This window comes from Chenopodium quinoa, unplaced genomic scaffold (genome assembly GCF_001683475.1).
Source record: "Chenopodium quinoa cultivar QQ74 unplaced genomic scaffold, ASM168347v1, whole genome shotgun sequence".
Classification (NCBI taxonomy): domain Eukaryota; kingdom Viridiplantae; phylum Streptophyta; class Magnoliopsida; order Caryophyllales; family Amaranthaceae; genus Chenopodium; species Chenopodium quinoa.
In genome coordinates, this window is record NW_018744239.1 from 3,947,325 (window position 1) to 3,961,255 (window position 13,931).

Below are 13,931 nucleotides of genomic sequence, written 5' to 3' on the forward strand. Positions count from 1 at the left end.
AATTTTTTGGCTGGGTTGGATCACTAACTGGTTGTGCACATGTTCTAAAGTGTCTACTTATGTGTCCCGTCCCGGACTTGGATTCTACCGAGTATATTTTACCACATGTTTTACATTTTGCTCTTGTTTAATTAGGCTTTATTAGCACAAAATAATTCCATACATCACTTTTGCGGCTTTTGATATTTACCATGTCACTTTCGCTTAACCATTGCTCTTATGTGTTTGGGAATTGGGTGTTTGTAGATTCGGGGATTTGTTGGTTAATAGTAGAACCGGAGGCATTTAGGGTATCTTAGTTAGTATAAAAATTTTGTGGGTCAAAGAAATTAGGTGGGAATTGACCGAATTGTGGAAATTGGTTTTGTGGAAATTCGGGCATATTCATATTATAGGGTTGAAAACCGAAAGTACCATCGTGCCTAAATTGTTCAAAGCCTAGGGGGATGTTACCGGGGTCATTGGCTGGAATGGACGAACCCGGAATTTGGGGGCTCATTGGATTAGGTGATTCCCTATAACTATTACCATGGACAAATTGGGCTTTCTTAGAGGATGATTGGTTCATGTTTGGTGATGCCATAATTAACAAATTAACAATTTTAATAATAACTAATTAACAATAATAATAATTAATAACAACAATTTTAACAATAATAATAACAATTATAATAAATAATAACAACAATTATAACAATAATAATAACAACAATAATAATTAATAACCATAATTATAACAATAATAATAACAAAATAAATTAAAGATTAGTTTAGATCTTACAACCGTGCTTCAACGCTTTCTACTAATTACGATTACGAACTTTTAATTTTTTCGACATTAAGAGATAATAATTAGAGAATTTAAGATATTAAGAGAATTATTAGAGAATATAAGAGATTAAGAGAATTATTAGAGATCATAAGAGATTAAGAGAAGAGATTGTGAATTTGTGATTTGGAATGAAGATGGAGCTATTTATAGAAATTTAGGGGAAGAAGACCGTTGGAAACAATGGTGGAAGATTAGAGACGTTGGGCAACGGTCTCCTCCATTAGAAACGTTGTGCTTCAACGGTCATAATGCAGCTGGCACGCGGGCTCGTGTCGTGCCGTGCTGAAAATCACCACCCTCTGAACGTGGCACGGCCCACGGCCCGCCTTCCGACCACAGTGTCGTGCCGGGCCCCCTCACGGGCCGTACCGTGCCCCACTGACCTCTGGGCCGTGCCGTGCTGCCCGCTGCCCCAGCTCGTGCACACCTTTAGTCTCAAATGTTAAATACAGAGCTGACCCATGTACATATTGGCCAATAACACAATCTAAAACTCCCAGCAAACAATATGAGATATACACCAAACAATATGAAACTATTCTTCAATTAAGACTTAGTTCCGTGTCTACAACAGTAAGTGGAGAATCTATGTTAGCCTAAATGAACCTAAATACAGCCAAGAAAAGTTTTCACTACTCGAACAAGGTACAAACTTCATTGATTTATACACTATTTACATCCCACTTTCCCTGTCATCTCGAATTGGCCTTGAATCTCGCCGATAATAAGGCATATCTGAACCATATTGGGATTCAATTTGTACGCTTTCCAGCTCGGTAGGACGAATCGCTAGAGCATCCATATTGTTACTTGGAGGCTGAACACCATTTCTCGACTGCTCTAGCATGTGGAAATATGAATGGGGTCCCCAACCTGATCAACATGAGAATGATAATAGAGGCATTATGAAACCAGAACTCATACATAAACAGTGACCAAGAAAATAAGAATGCACAAGTACAAAAGACCATAATAATCCACGGATATATAAGATTGACATTCGTTGAATCTTGAGAACTTGAACTGAAGGAAAGTATAAGCACTGAAGGCAACAGCAGATGCAATAGAGGAAGACTAGCATATTTGTTTGCAACAATATCAATTACAGAGTACATGCATAATTTATGGCCATGCTGGACTTGCTAGGAAATTATATCTATGGTGCAATCAGTTAAAGCAGGCAGAATATCCTCCAAAACATCCAGAAGAGTGGCTAGCAAATTATTCAATAAACATCTAAGAGAGTAGTGAATAACTCCCAAATGGAGAAGTCTTTGCATTTCCTCTTGGTATAATAACCACCTGCACTCCTCGCTCTCCTCAACCAAGCCCCAACAATCACCTCACCCCAACTCCCCATTAAGCCCCAAGCTAATTCCTCTTATCCCAGAGGCAGTAGCCTAGTCAAGGCAATGCAAGACGGCATGTACCTTGCCTAGGCCGTGTAGTAAATTAGACAAGACAATGCAAGGGGGCATTGGACCATATTACAACCCTTTGCTACTTCATAATACTACCACAACACACATTATAGCCAATAATCAATATGATTAAACCTTTATAATCCAAAGCCAAAAAGTAATAAAAGATTTTGATTCCTCTCATACACTTGTAGTTATCCTTTTGAGTCCTAATTATTTTCCTTTTTAAAAACTACTCAGGTAAGCTGTACCTTTATCCTTTCTACTTTTGATTTCATTCTGTATCTCCAATAATAGTACACACAAACCAGCTGCTCGACATCAGGTTGAATTGATGACCAGTAGAGCACCCACTATCTCTCTAAACAAAGACAATGATTTAATCAGTGTTGCTGGTTGCTGGATAGTACCCATCCAATTTATCCAATGAGAAACAGGAAACCAAAAGTCTATAGCTCTCAACCCCGCTCCTACGTAATTCAACATAATTAAAGAATGAAAAATCTACAGGGTAGACTGATGACCAAATACAAGCATTGTTTAAGTCAAAATCCCAAAGAAGCTGGTTGGAGAATCAAATCATTTAAGCCACGTTGTTTCCTGTCATTCTGCAAGCGGAATATTTTCCAAAAAAAATTACCTTACCAGAATCTTTAATGCAAAAAAAAATATGATTTGGCAATAAAGTTCTCTCCTTGTTAGAAAATTAAAAAATTAAAAAAAATAAAGTAAAATAAACAACAACAACAACAACAACAACAAAGCAACCAAAAATGTTAGTCCCTTCGTCCCAACTCCCAAGTTCCAAAATGAGCTGCACACTTTTCATACTTGGAGTGTCCACAAAAGAACTACCCCTGTCCGGCATACCTTTACTCTTCCCATTTCATTCCCCATCTGATTTCCAATACTACCTAATTTTGTTTTCCTTACAAATTTCATGCCAATTCCAAGTGTGAAGAGACAAAGGGAGTATAATATTTTTTTTTTACTTATTTCATTTCATTGGGACGTTTTCCAATGCACAACTTTGAACAATAAAATTTTAATTGTGTCGTTGTAAAGTTATATACTTCATAAAAAATTGAATACTTCATAAAAAAGAAAATATATATCAAGATAAATCTAATGAGATCCAACTTGACAAGATTATTTTTTTTAATTATGTGTAAACAGAAAATGATGGTCAAAAGGAAGTGAATACATAGTATCAAAAGTCAAAATAGAACAACTATATATATATACAAAAAAAAAAAAAAAAAAAAAATTAAGTATTCTTCAAGGATTCATGTCTTCATGAGACAAGCTACTGCGAAAAATCTTGGATGTTTCAAGTATTGGTATTGTGAACAATAGTAAATTCAAATTTAGTGTTTGTGTGCTATGGGAGCCTAGGAGGTATGTCCCTTACTTTTTCTTTCTTTTGTAAAGTAATTTTAATACCAATAGAAGATGACACAAGAGTACAGCTGATACTGAATAAATGAAGGCTAAAAACAAGAAAATCATGCCAACTCACATAAACTTATGCTCAGAAAAAAGGGAATTGCTACTCCAAATGAAATGATAATTTAATCCTACAATGAAGCATCCATGAGGGGGATTTTAATCCTTGACAATTTAATGCTTTATTCATTCTTTCTAGATCCAAATTATAATGAAAGTATATGCAATGTGGAAGTGGATAAAGAATATACTTATGTAACGATTGAATAATTCCCATGACAGCTACCTAAGCACCTAAGCCTGGAGGGTGAAAGTAGAGGTGTCAATTCGGATAGCTGGATGGAGTTTGGGTCGGGTCTATTCAGATCGGATATGTTCGGGTCAAAATTATTCTTTTAACTCGGATCGGATCAGGTCGGGTCAAATTCGGGTCATGGCCTATAAGTCCAGGTCGGATATGGGTCGGGTCAACTCCAGATTGGTTCATGTTTGGTTCGGATAAATTCAAATCGGGTGCAACACGGGTTTGACCGGGTTAATTCGGGTCGGGTTGATTTCGGTTCGGATGATTTCGGTTTGGTCAAGTTCGGTTTGATTAAGATAAGGTTGATTCAGTATTTGGTCAATTCCGATTCAAATCCTTTCGATGTTTGTCTAGATTTTGGTCGAGTTGACCAAATTCAATATCCAAATAAGGTCATTTTTAAACTAGAGTAATTATTGAATTTTTACCTTATTATTGGGTCGATATCAAGCCATTCATGTGTCATTTCTCATATTGCGTGGTTAATTATTATGAAATGCGAATAATTAGTTTTCTCATTCAATCAATTCTTGTGCAATATTTTATCTTGGAGCCAATTTCAAATTGAATAATTATCGATGACTTATCATACCTACGTACATAAGTGAAACAAATAGTAATGAACTAGTGATAGACTGATAGATTGATACATGATAGTCACATATGGTGATATACAAAAAAGAATGTCCTCTTTTTAAGGTACTACATACTCTTCGATTGTTTAATCTCATGAGGCTATGAGTACTATTAGTTTGCTTTATTACTAATTCAATTTGTATAAGATATTTGTTAAGAGTTTTAGACTTTCTAACTTATCAATAATTAGTAAATTTGTAAATATATAGTAGTATAAGAACATGAAAAAAAAGGTCAATAATAGGTTAGGTTTAAAATTATGGCTGGGTTAGAATCGGATCGGGTTAAAATCGGATCGGTTTAAAATCGGGTCGGGTTAATATCAATTCGGGTTAAAACAGATCGGATTAAATCGGTTATTTGTCGGGTCATTTCAAATCGGTTCGGGTTTGAGTTCAAGTCGGGTCACATCGGTTCGGTTTGAGTTCAAGTCGGGTCATATCGGTTCGGGTTAAGTTCAAGTCGGGTTACATCGGTGCCGGGTTAAGTTCAGATCGGGTTAAACTCGGATTCGGATTAAGTTCGGGTCAATTACAGATCAAACTTGGGTCCTAAATTTCTCGGGTCAAATCGGATCGGTTATAGTTCGAAACGAATAATTTTTTTATGATCGGTTCGGTTTTGACACCTCTAGGTGAAAGGAGAAAAACTATATTAAAAAAAAATTAAAAAATTATGGACAACCAATCAGACTATCAGACCCCACCAGCACAAGATGATTCTAGTGTCAATTCTTTCCCTCATCATGCCTCTACATAGCATCTTTCCCAAGATATGTGGTCTTAGTTCATAACACAAATAACTCTAGCATCAAGGCCCCAAGCTGGTTGGGAGATTATCTGAAATTCCTTGTCAATATCTTGTCTAACCAGCAAAAATTTTCTACTAACTTTTCAAATTTAGTCAACATCATTAACCTTGACCCTCAAACTGATTATATGGCTTCTTTTAAGATAACATACAATCACATATATAATTTAGAACAAAGAATCTACTTTAACAACAGAAGAATGTCCAATCAATTCTGTTTCTTCCCATTGGAAAGATGAAATGAACAAGTCATGTTTCAAGCCAATGAACCACATTTCATAAATAAGAAGAGAGATGAATGAAGTAGAAGGAATAAACAACTAAAACCAGAAAGCATAAGGCATTACCATCTTCAGCATAAGGTGGTGGAAAGAACTGTAAGTAACAGAATGACGCAATCACAAAACCTGTGCAGAACAAAGGAGATAAAGTAAGAAATTTATACGAGAAATGAATAACAAGGCATCAAATATTTCCCGAAAAAAGAAAAAAAAAAAAAAAAATCAGATTTATGCACTACATACCTATCAGACCCCCTGCAAAGACATCTTGCCAATGATGCCAATAATCATCAACACGCGAAACTCCCACCATTGCAGCCAAAAGTATTGGTGCAAAGATAATGCAAAGTTTTGCGACATGGCCTCTTCGATCAAAACACCTTATTTTCCCTGATAAGTACCACGCCAGAAAAGTGAGACCTGCAAAGGACCCTACACAATGACAAACAACTTTCAATCTTTCAGCGAGTTAAAAAAAAAATCAATAATTGGATGCCAATTCAATATAAGAATGTTTTGGATGATGAAGCTTAGAAATTTATGTTTGGTAGCAAGCCCACCAAGTTAACACGGTAGTAGATTCAAGGCCACGTAGAGGGTTTTGATACAAGCTACAGTATAAGCAAACATGTGTTGACATAAAAGTTGCAAGTATATGGTTAGCATGACATTGAAAGGCCACTCTGGCATGCTACGAAGAAAGTCATCCTTGTGGAGATATTACTATGATATGGAATTAGAATATTTGTAAAGCTCAATTTGTTAGTTAGCTGGATAGTATCCTATTTACATTGGACCACTTAATGGAAGATAATACTGTATACGTTTCCTATATTTAATTAAGGCCTTAACAATAATACTTGAAGCACTTGGTCATTGATCAAAGACGTTGGTTCCGTTAGTCTTGAGAGGAAGATTGTCATGTTTTTGTTTTGAGGGGCAGCATCCTTACCCTAACAATAATACTCAAAGCTCTTGGTCATTGTTCGAAGAGGTTGGTCTTTTTAGGCTTGAAAGGATGATTATTAGGTAGCAGAATTTCCATAGGTTTGTAAACTATGGGACAATGTATAAAAAAGCTCAATGCGCGATGAAGCAATAAGGGTTATGCAGCGCCTAGGTGCACCTAAGGCGCGCCTCAATGCACCTCTTTGAATAGTGGCGCACTATATAAACAGGACAAAAAATTCAGAAATTTGCATCAGATGTGCCTCAGGTGCGCCTCAGGTGTGCCTCGTGCGCCTAATTAAAAATGCCTCGCCAGGCCAAAATAAGCGCTTACCCCCTATTGCCTTGCGCCTCAGCGTCTTAGGCGTGCTTTTTCAAATACTGCTATGGGAGAGGGTCTCAATACGAGTTATGGTATAAGCAAACAATTTTTGACAAATAAGTTGCGAGAATCTGGGTAGCCGACATTGTAAGGCCACATTGGCAAGCTACGAAGAATTCAACCTTTGTGGAGATAGTTGTTCCAACTTCCAAGTGTAATACTTTGTTTGTTTGTTTGTTAATTTTAGTTATGACAATTTTGCATTTAGATCGAATTTTTGATTAGGAGGTAATGTGGCATTGGTTTACAAGACTAATCAAATTATAGTGTTCTAGTATACAAGTAATTAGTAAACTTTGTTGGTTTTAAAATTATGTTAGCTTCTAAACCTTCTAACACTCTATAATCTATATCTAGGGAGAGTCTAGAATATTGTTTACTTGATGGAGGATTAGTACTCTAGCTTCTATATAAAGAGGACAGCTTGGGTTATAAATCACAAACACAACATACAGGAGAGAATTTACATACGCTCATAGGATACAACATGCAGTCAGTGGAGAAGGGGTTGTAATTCCCTGGATGGGTGTCAAATTGTGGGAGAGTGCAAGGACCCAAGCACACAGCGAATCTAGAATAGAGCTCTTGAGATGTCCTGATAATTTTATAATTTGCTGTTGCATAATAAGGGAAATAGCAATTATATCACTTACATGAAGTATGCCCACTTGGAAAGCTTTTATGCCCTTCTTTGATAACACTCTTAAAACCAGTGCAAATAACATCTCCTGTGACATTATGATACACCTGGTGAATAATAACAATGAAACCAGTGAATAGGTTAAAGAAGCGCCCAAATTTCTGATTGCCCATATGCTGAAAATAAACATAACTAGTAAAGAAGTTGATCCTACCTCTTTTCCATTAGGGAAACAACGCCAAAAGAAATCAGGACGAGGCCTGCCAACTCCATCTTTAATTGCATCAGTGATAACAGAAGTTATAAGCACAGAAAACAAGAGGCCTGTATATCAAAAGAACACGAAGTTTAGTATTGTTCAACCAAGTGGACCGTTTATCCCAATTCCCAACTCCTTTCTAAACAATAAAAATGTATGCATACCCAGAGTTGCTTGATGGAAATCATAGACATCCTTCCGAATGAAATAATAGATAAGAATGACACAGAAGGGTAACAAGATTGCAACAATCTGCGATCAAAAAGAAGAGAATAAAAATGTATCTGTTATCATCCTTGATTCTCTACTCAGCATAAGTTAGTCCTGATAACCAGATAGGACATAATATACCATAATGACCAAACATACCGGGACAGCCCAAAAAGGAACGGTATTGCCTTTCAGAGGATACCTAAGATCTTCCATCATGCCTTTCCCCACAAATCGATGAAACGGCTCAATAACATTCAGCACAATATCAATTACCACTAGAAGGAAAAGAATGAGCCAATCATGCATATGTATTTTAGCCACTTGCACACCATGGGACCTCAAAGTGTGAGCACCAAGTTGAATTTCAGGCATTTTCACCAACTAAAGAGAAACAAATTGATCAATATTGTGTATAATTTCAACAATTCCCTTCAAATCTCCAAGAAAATTCAGAATCTACGATAAAACGTACACTACATCTGTTACGAAATAAGCACATACAAATACAGCAGTCTGAATTTTGGAATTATAAGGAAAATAAGAGTCAAATAATGGACCCTTCAGACCTTCACTCATGCTTTGTTATAGAATTGAACACCAATTGACGAGTAAATACTTGTATTGAATATGCACATCACAAAAATCAAGGGAAAATCTGAATATTTCATAAAAATAACCCAGAAAATACAATGCTGCAGCTTAATAAACAAGCGCAAATGCTATTTATCATTTTACCTTATTCAAAACCCTTAATAATCAACTCAGCATGTCTTCAAGCATACAAAGTACTATTGGAAAAAAAAAAAAACAAAACAAAACAAAACAAAAACAGGACAACAACAAAACCAAACCACTAGTAAAGCATGTCAAGCTTAATTATAAACAATCTAACACTACCACCCAAAAGCTAACATTCATAATCACCAAAACTACAAACCAATTATCATTTACAAACTCTATTCACCAAACTAAACGAACTAATATAAAGAAATGGGGAAAGAACAACATATCATATGATAAAAATCATAAAATACACGAGAAAACCCAATTCTTAAGAAACTAAAAGCACACTTTACAACCCAGTTCACAAAAATTCCCTCAAATAAAAAAATGTTCAGCGCATGAAATTTGTTCATGAAAAACACAAAAAACTTAGAAATTTCTTGAAAGAAAAGCAAAATTTACTTACCAAATGATGATGAACTGAAGATAGTTGCTCCAGAATTAGTGAAAAAGGGTGGATAAGAGGAAGATTAAAGGGTCTAGAATTTACCCACTCTAATCAAACTCTATAGACTGAGAAAGTGACTTCAGTTTTAGAGAGAGAAAAGAAGAGAGAGAAACAAGAAACGAAAAGCAACACCAGAAAACGACATGAAAGATACAAATACAGCGCATATTATATGGACCAATCCAAATTTATGGCTGGGTTTTTGTGGTTTTTTTGATTGATTGCTTTTTTATTTATTCATTTACTTATTTGCTATAATTCCGAAAAATAAAAATAAAATTCTTCAAAAATTTATGATTGTACGGAGTACTACTGTACTAGTGATTAATTTGCTCTTAAATGGTATTCAAGATATTAATGATAGAGTAAGTATGATTTTACGCGGAATAAGGAAAATATTGAGATCTGATTTTTTGAATTTGGAATTTTCAAAATTGTCAGATATCTAACGGTCCTACCACTATTATTATCATCATCCCAAAAAGTTCTTTACTTTCCTTCTGTGTTTTTTTTTGTTTTTTATTTTTCCCCATTATTATCATAATCATTGAGTATTAGTAACTCCTTATTCCTTTTTGGGTGTCTCCATATTACATACTCCCTTCATCCCTTTATTTTTGCCCCATTTTCATTTCTTGGGTCAAACTTTAAAAACTTTGACCATAATTTATGGTTACTCTATAAAAGATAATATAATCATGAGTGGTCTTGTTAAATTCGTCTCATTGTATATTTCATTAATATCATGTTTTTATAATTTTTACGTATATGAAAATAAAGATATAGACGTTTTAAAATGCGTCTTGGAGACCGCGTACAGTCTAATGGGGCAAAAAAAATTGGGACTGAGGGAGTACTCTATTAAGCCCTAATATTGTATTTAACTAATGGGCCAATGTTTACGGTCTAGTCTCTTGTTTTAGGTGAGCTCTTTCCCAAATTAAGGTCAAGAAGAACCGCAATTCCCAAATTGCAGCCAAAGTTTTAAGAATTCCCAAAGTACCGTCCACGTCACCGGTTCAGGGGGAAGAAATTTTAAATCCGGTCTACAGAAAAACCGCTACCTGAAGTAGCGGTTTTTACTAATAAACCGCTACTTCAGGTAGCGGTTTCTTTTTAATAAACCGCTACTTCAGGTAGCGGTTTTTGTTTAATAAACCGCTACTTCAAGTAGCGGTTTTCTAGCAGGTATAATTTCCCGATTTCACTTTCCTCTTTCATTTTCGTCTTCTCACCAAAATCCCATCCACGCCTTCCACCAAAATCACACCTCCTTCAACGGAAGCCGGCGCAGCCAAGGAATCCACCTACGCCGCCGGAGCATTCCTCAGCAACGAAGGCCGCCGCTGTTGACGCCGAGGGTTCGACTTTAGTGGTCGGCTTCGCTAATTTCAGAAGAAACGTGCTGATCTTCTTGTTTGTGGTAAGTGCCCTAAGTATTTTTTGTATTCAGTTATTGGGTTTGTTGTTGTTATTGAGTTTGTTGTTGTTATTGAGTTTCAGAATTGTATGTATGTGTTGTTGTTGTTGGTTTTGGTTGTGTTGTTGTTGTTAGTGTTCTTGTTTATTGTTGTTGTTATTGAGTTTCGGTTTTGGTTGTGTTGTTGTTGTTAGTGTTCTTGTTTATTGTTGTTGTTATTGAGTTTCAGAATTGTATGTATGTTTGTGGTTGGTTTTGGTTGTTGTTGTTGATTTACTTACCTTACATATAACCCTTGTAGAATTATTAATGGTTTCGATCACATTACTCAGTTTAGGTTGCTATAATTGCTGATTTTGAAAGTGAAAATAGAGCTTCTATACACAAAGTACATGAGCTCAAAGTACATGTAGTCATGACTTATGCCCATGTTGAGCTTCAAGAGGTAAGCCGTTTCTGGAGGGATCTACTTTGAAGTTGACGTGGCTCAGACGTCACTTCTCACAGATGCCAGAGGGAGCTGATGACTTGACAGTTCAGCGCCATAGCCGTGCTTACATTCTCACTCTCATGGGATCTATTCTGTTCGCCGACAAGAGTGGCGATGCTGTGTCACTCTACTACTTGCCGTTCCTTCGAGACTGGGGGACAGCTTCGACTTACAGCTGGGGGAGTGCGACTCTTGGTTTTTTGTATCGGCAGCTATGTCGAGGATGTCAGCGAGATTCAAGACAGATTGGAGGCCCGCTCATCCTACTACAGTTGTGGTCGTGGGAGCATATTACTATTGGCCGACCATACATTAGGAGGCCTCGAGATCCGCCACAGGAGGACCCTGAGGCTGAGGATGAGGATGACATTTTGGGGACTCAGCATCAGCGAGGTGTTGACCCTTTGGCGTGCAGGTACAATGTTTGCTTCAAGTTCATGTTCTTACAATTCTATCTTTCAAGAATTATTATTAACATGTCTTTACAGGTGGTTACGTGTCCATCTATCGTGTGCGCATACTGCTTCTGGACTACCATACTACAGAGATGCGTTTGACCATCAGCGCGAGGACCAGGTACAATCGGTGTTTCTTTTTTTTTGTGCATTGTATTTCTTCCATTATGTTAGTCATATACATGTTGACATACTTGTTTTGGGAATTAGATGATTTGGCAGCCATATACTGAGGCGGTGATGGATCGACTTCCGGAGATTTGTCGCTCAGACATGCACATTTGGCGTTCACGGGCACCTCTGATATGGTTTGACGTCGTTGAGTTCCACCTCCCAGACCGAGTCCTTCGTCAGTTCGGGTTAGACCAGCCGATCCCACAGGATGTAGACACGGACGTTGCTCTACACAGGAAGGATCGAAGGGGACAGCGTAATTGGGAGATTCGGCATTCGGACCATGTACACGAGTGGAGTCGACGAGAGGCATTAGTCGTCCAGGGATACCCGTTCACTGGGACTTCTTCCCCGGCCATGACAGAGTACATGGCTTGGTACCGTCGCATCACGAGACTGGTCATTACTCCACCTTCGCAGGAGCGCCCCCCGAGTCATTACCAGCCAGCTACCTCGGACCTCCTGCTTGTATGAACTTCACTTCATTTCAATCTAGTTCTTACGTTTTTGATTTCATTTTACTAACATTAAAACTACACTTAAATGTAGGCACATGCATTTGCTGATTTGCACGTCCAGCTATCGGGAGCTACTGAGACCATCTCCCACTTGCCACCAGAGACGGCTATACCATTTGCCATACAGACGATGCAGGGTTTTACATCATTTTGTGGCCAAACCTTGTCTAGGGTGGGGCAGTCACACCTTATTCAGCAGCCTCGACCGTCCACGTCTTCATCTTCTACTGTGCACACTATGCCGATCAGACCACCACCTCATCGTGGAGGCCATTCAGCACGTGCCTTCCGTCCACCGACTCCTTCTCAGCATACTATCATGACATCTCCTCCACTAGTGCATCGCCAGTATCAGAGAAACCGACGGCGTAGCAACACTACGTCTGGGGTTGGAGTTGGCCTGGATGACATTCCAGAGGAGACAACTGCATCATCTTCATCGTCACCTCATGGGAAGAAGCAACGCCCGAGCTAAGTGTATATTTTGGAACTAAACTAATTTTTTTGTAAATGCTTAGAATTGGATTTTGTTATATTTAATCAATTGAAAAATATTCGACTTTGCAATTTCGACTTCCTTAGATCTTCATAAACTTGTTATTTATGGTGGTTGTGTTGAAAATATGCTATATATCTCATGTTTTACAGGTACACAACTTGCAGGTTTTTTTTTTTGAGTGATTATGCAAGTTTGAAAAAAAAACCAGTCCAGGGTAAACCGCTACTTCAAGTAGCGGTTTTTCAAAGTAAACCGCTACTTGAAGTAGCGGTTTTCCAAAATAAACCGCTACATTTAATAGCGGTTTTTTGTAAACAAACCGCTACTTCAAGTAGCGGTTTTAAACTAAGAAACCGCTACTTGAAGTGGCGGTTTATTGCAAAGAAACCGCTACTTGAAGTAGCGGTTTACCCTGGACCGGAAAAAAAAAACCGGTTTTTTAACCAGTGCTTACGTGGACGGTAGAATGGGAATTCCTAAAACTTTGGCTGCAATTTGGGAATTGCGGTTCTTCTTGACCTTAATTTGGGAAAGAGCTCGTTTTAGGTTGTATATAAACCTCATAAATAGATAAATACAACTACGGAAAATCAATTCTTAATATACTCTTATATCAGTATCAAGTTAAGCTTTGATCTAGTGGAAAATATTGTGTCTTTCAATCTTTAGGCTAATAGAGCAATTTTCAGTAGAGACACTTTAAGCGTGGGGATCGTTTAGCCTTCCCCCAATTATTAAAGTGCCTAAACAACAAACATTGAACCATTCTGTCAAAAAATATATATATATATATATTGAACCACTTTAAAAATTTAAAATGTTAATTTGCAAATATTGAATCAAAAAATCTGTGAGCATTAAGGTTTGGTCAGGATCTTTCTCCTCACCTTAAAAATGTTTCCTTCATTCCTTTAGTATTGCAATAATTACTATGTTCAAAAGTTTTACAAATATTACAACGTTACCATATAT

At 37.2% G+C, this 13,931-nt stretch overlaps 2 protein-coding genes across 2 annotated transcripts; one reads left to right on the forward strand and one right to left on the reverse strand.

Annotated features, from left to right (window-relative positions):
- Positions 1-1,346: 1,346 nt before the first annotated feature.
- LOC110694214 (lipid phosphate phosphatase 2-like) lies at positions 1,347-9,583 on the reverse strand. The gene is made up of 8 exons (XM_021871396.1): positions 9,362-9,583; positions 8,329-8,553; positions 8,124-8,211; positions 7,915-8,024; positions 7,714-7,807; positions 5,974-6,162; positions 5,797-5,856; positions 1,347-1,705 (listed from the first exon to the last, which is right to left on the reverse strand). The coding sequence occupies exons 2-8, from the start codon at positions 8,542-8,544 to the stop codon at positions 1,506-1,508; spliced, it is 957 nt and encodes a 318-aa protein (XP_021727088.1). The 5' UTR covers positions 8,545-8,553; positions 9,362-9,583; the 3' UTR covers positions 1,347-1,505.
- Positions 9,584-11,020: 1,437 nt separating this feature from the next.
- Positions 11,021-13,027, forward strand: LOC110694215 (serine/threonine-protein phosphatase 7 long form homolog). Its single transcript, XM_021871397.1, has 4 exons — positions 11,021-11,728; positions 11,802-11,889; positions 11,979-12,410; positions 12,492-13,027. Exons 1-4 carry the CDS (start codon positions 11,331-11,333, stop codon positions 12,933-12,935), a joined length of 1,362 nt encoding a protein of 453 aa, XP_021727089.1. The 5' UTR covers positions 11,021-11,330; the 3' UTR covers positions 12,936-13,027.
- The last annotated feature ends 904 nt before the right edge of the window (positions 13,028-13,931 follow it).

What these genes read in the sequence shown, in the direction of transcription:
- LOC110694214 (XM_021871396.1), bottom strand. Translation starts at nt 8,544, where the DNA reads ATGCCTGAAATTCAACTTGGTGCTCACACTTTGAGGTCCCATGGTGTG. An exon ending in TTCCTTTTTGGGCTGTCCCG is followed by an intron (nt 8,212 to 8,328) that starts GTATGTTTGGTC and finishes TTTTGATCGCAG; the next exon opens with ATTGTTGCAATCTTGTTACC. An exon ending in TCCAAGTGGGCATACTTCAT is followed by an intron (nt 6,163 to 7,713) that starts GTAAGTGATATA and finishes GTCATTGTGTAG; the next exon opens with GGTCCTTTGCAGGTCTCACT.
- LOC110694215 (XM_021871397.1), top strand. Translation starts at nt 11,331, where the DNA reads ATGCCAGAGGGAGCTGATGACTTGACAGTTCAGCGCCATAGCCGTGCT. An exon ending in GTTGACCCTTTGGCGTGCAG is followed by an intron (nt 11,729 to 11,801) that starts GTACAATGTTTG and finishes ATGTCTTTACAG; the next exon opens with GTGGTTACGTGTCCATCTAT. An exon ending in ACCATCAGCGCGAGGACCAG is followed by an intron (nt 11,890 to 11,978) that starts GTACAATCGGTG and finishes TTTGGGAATTAG; the next exon opens with ATGATTTGGCAGCCATATAC.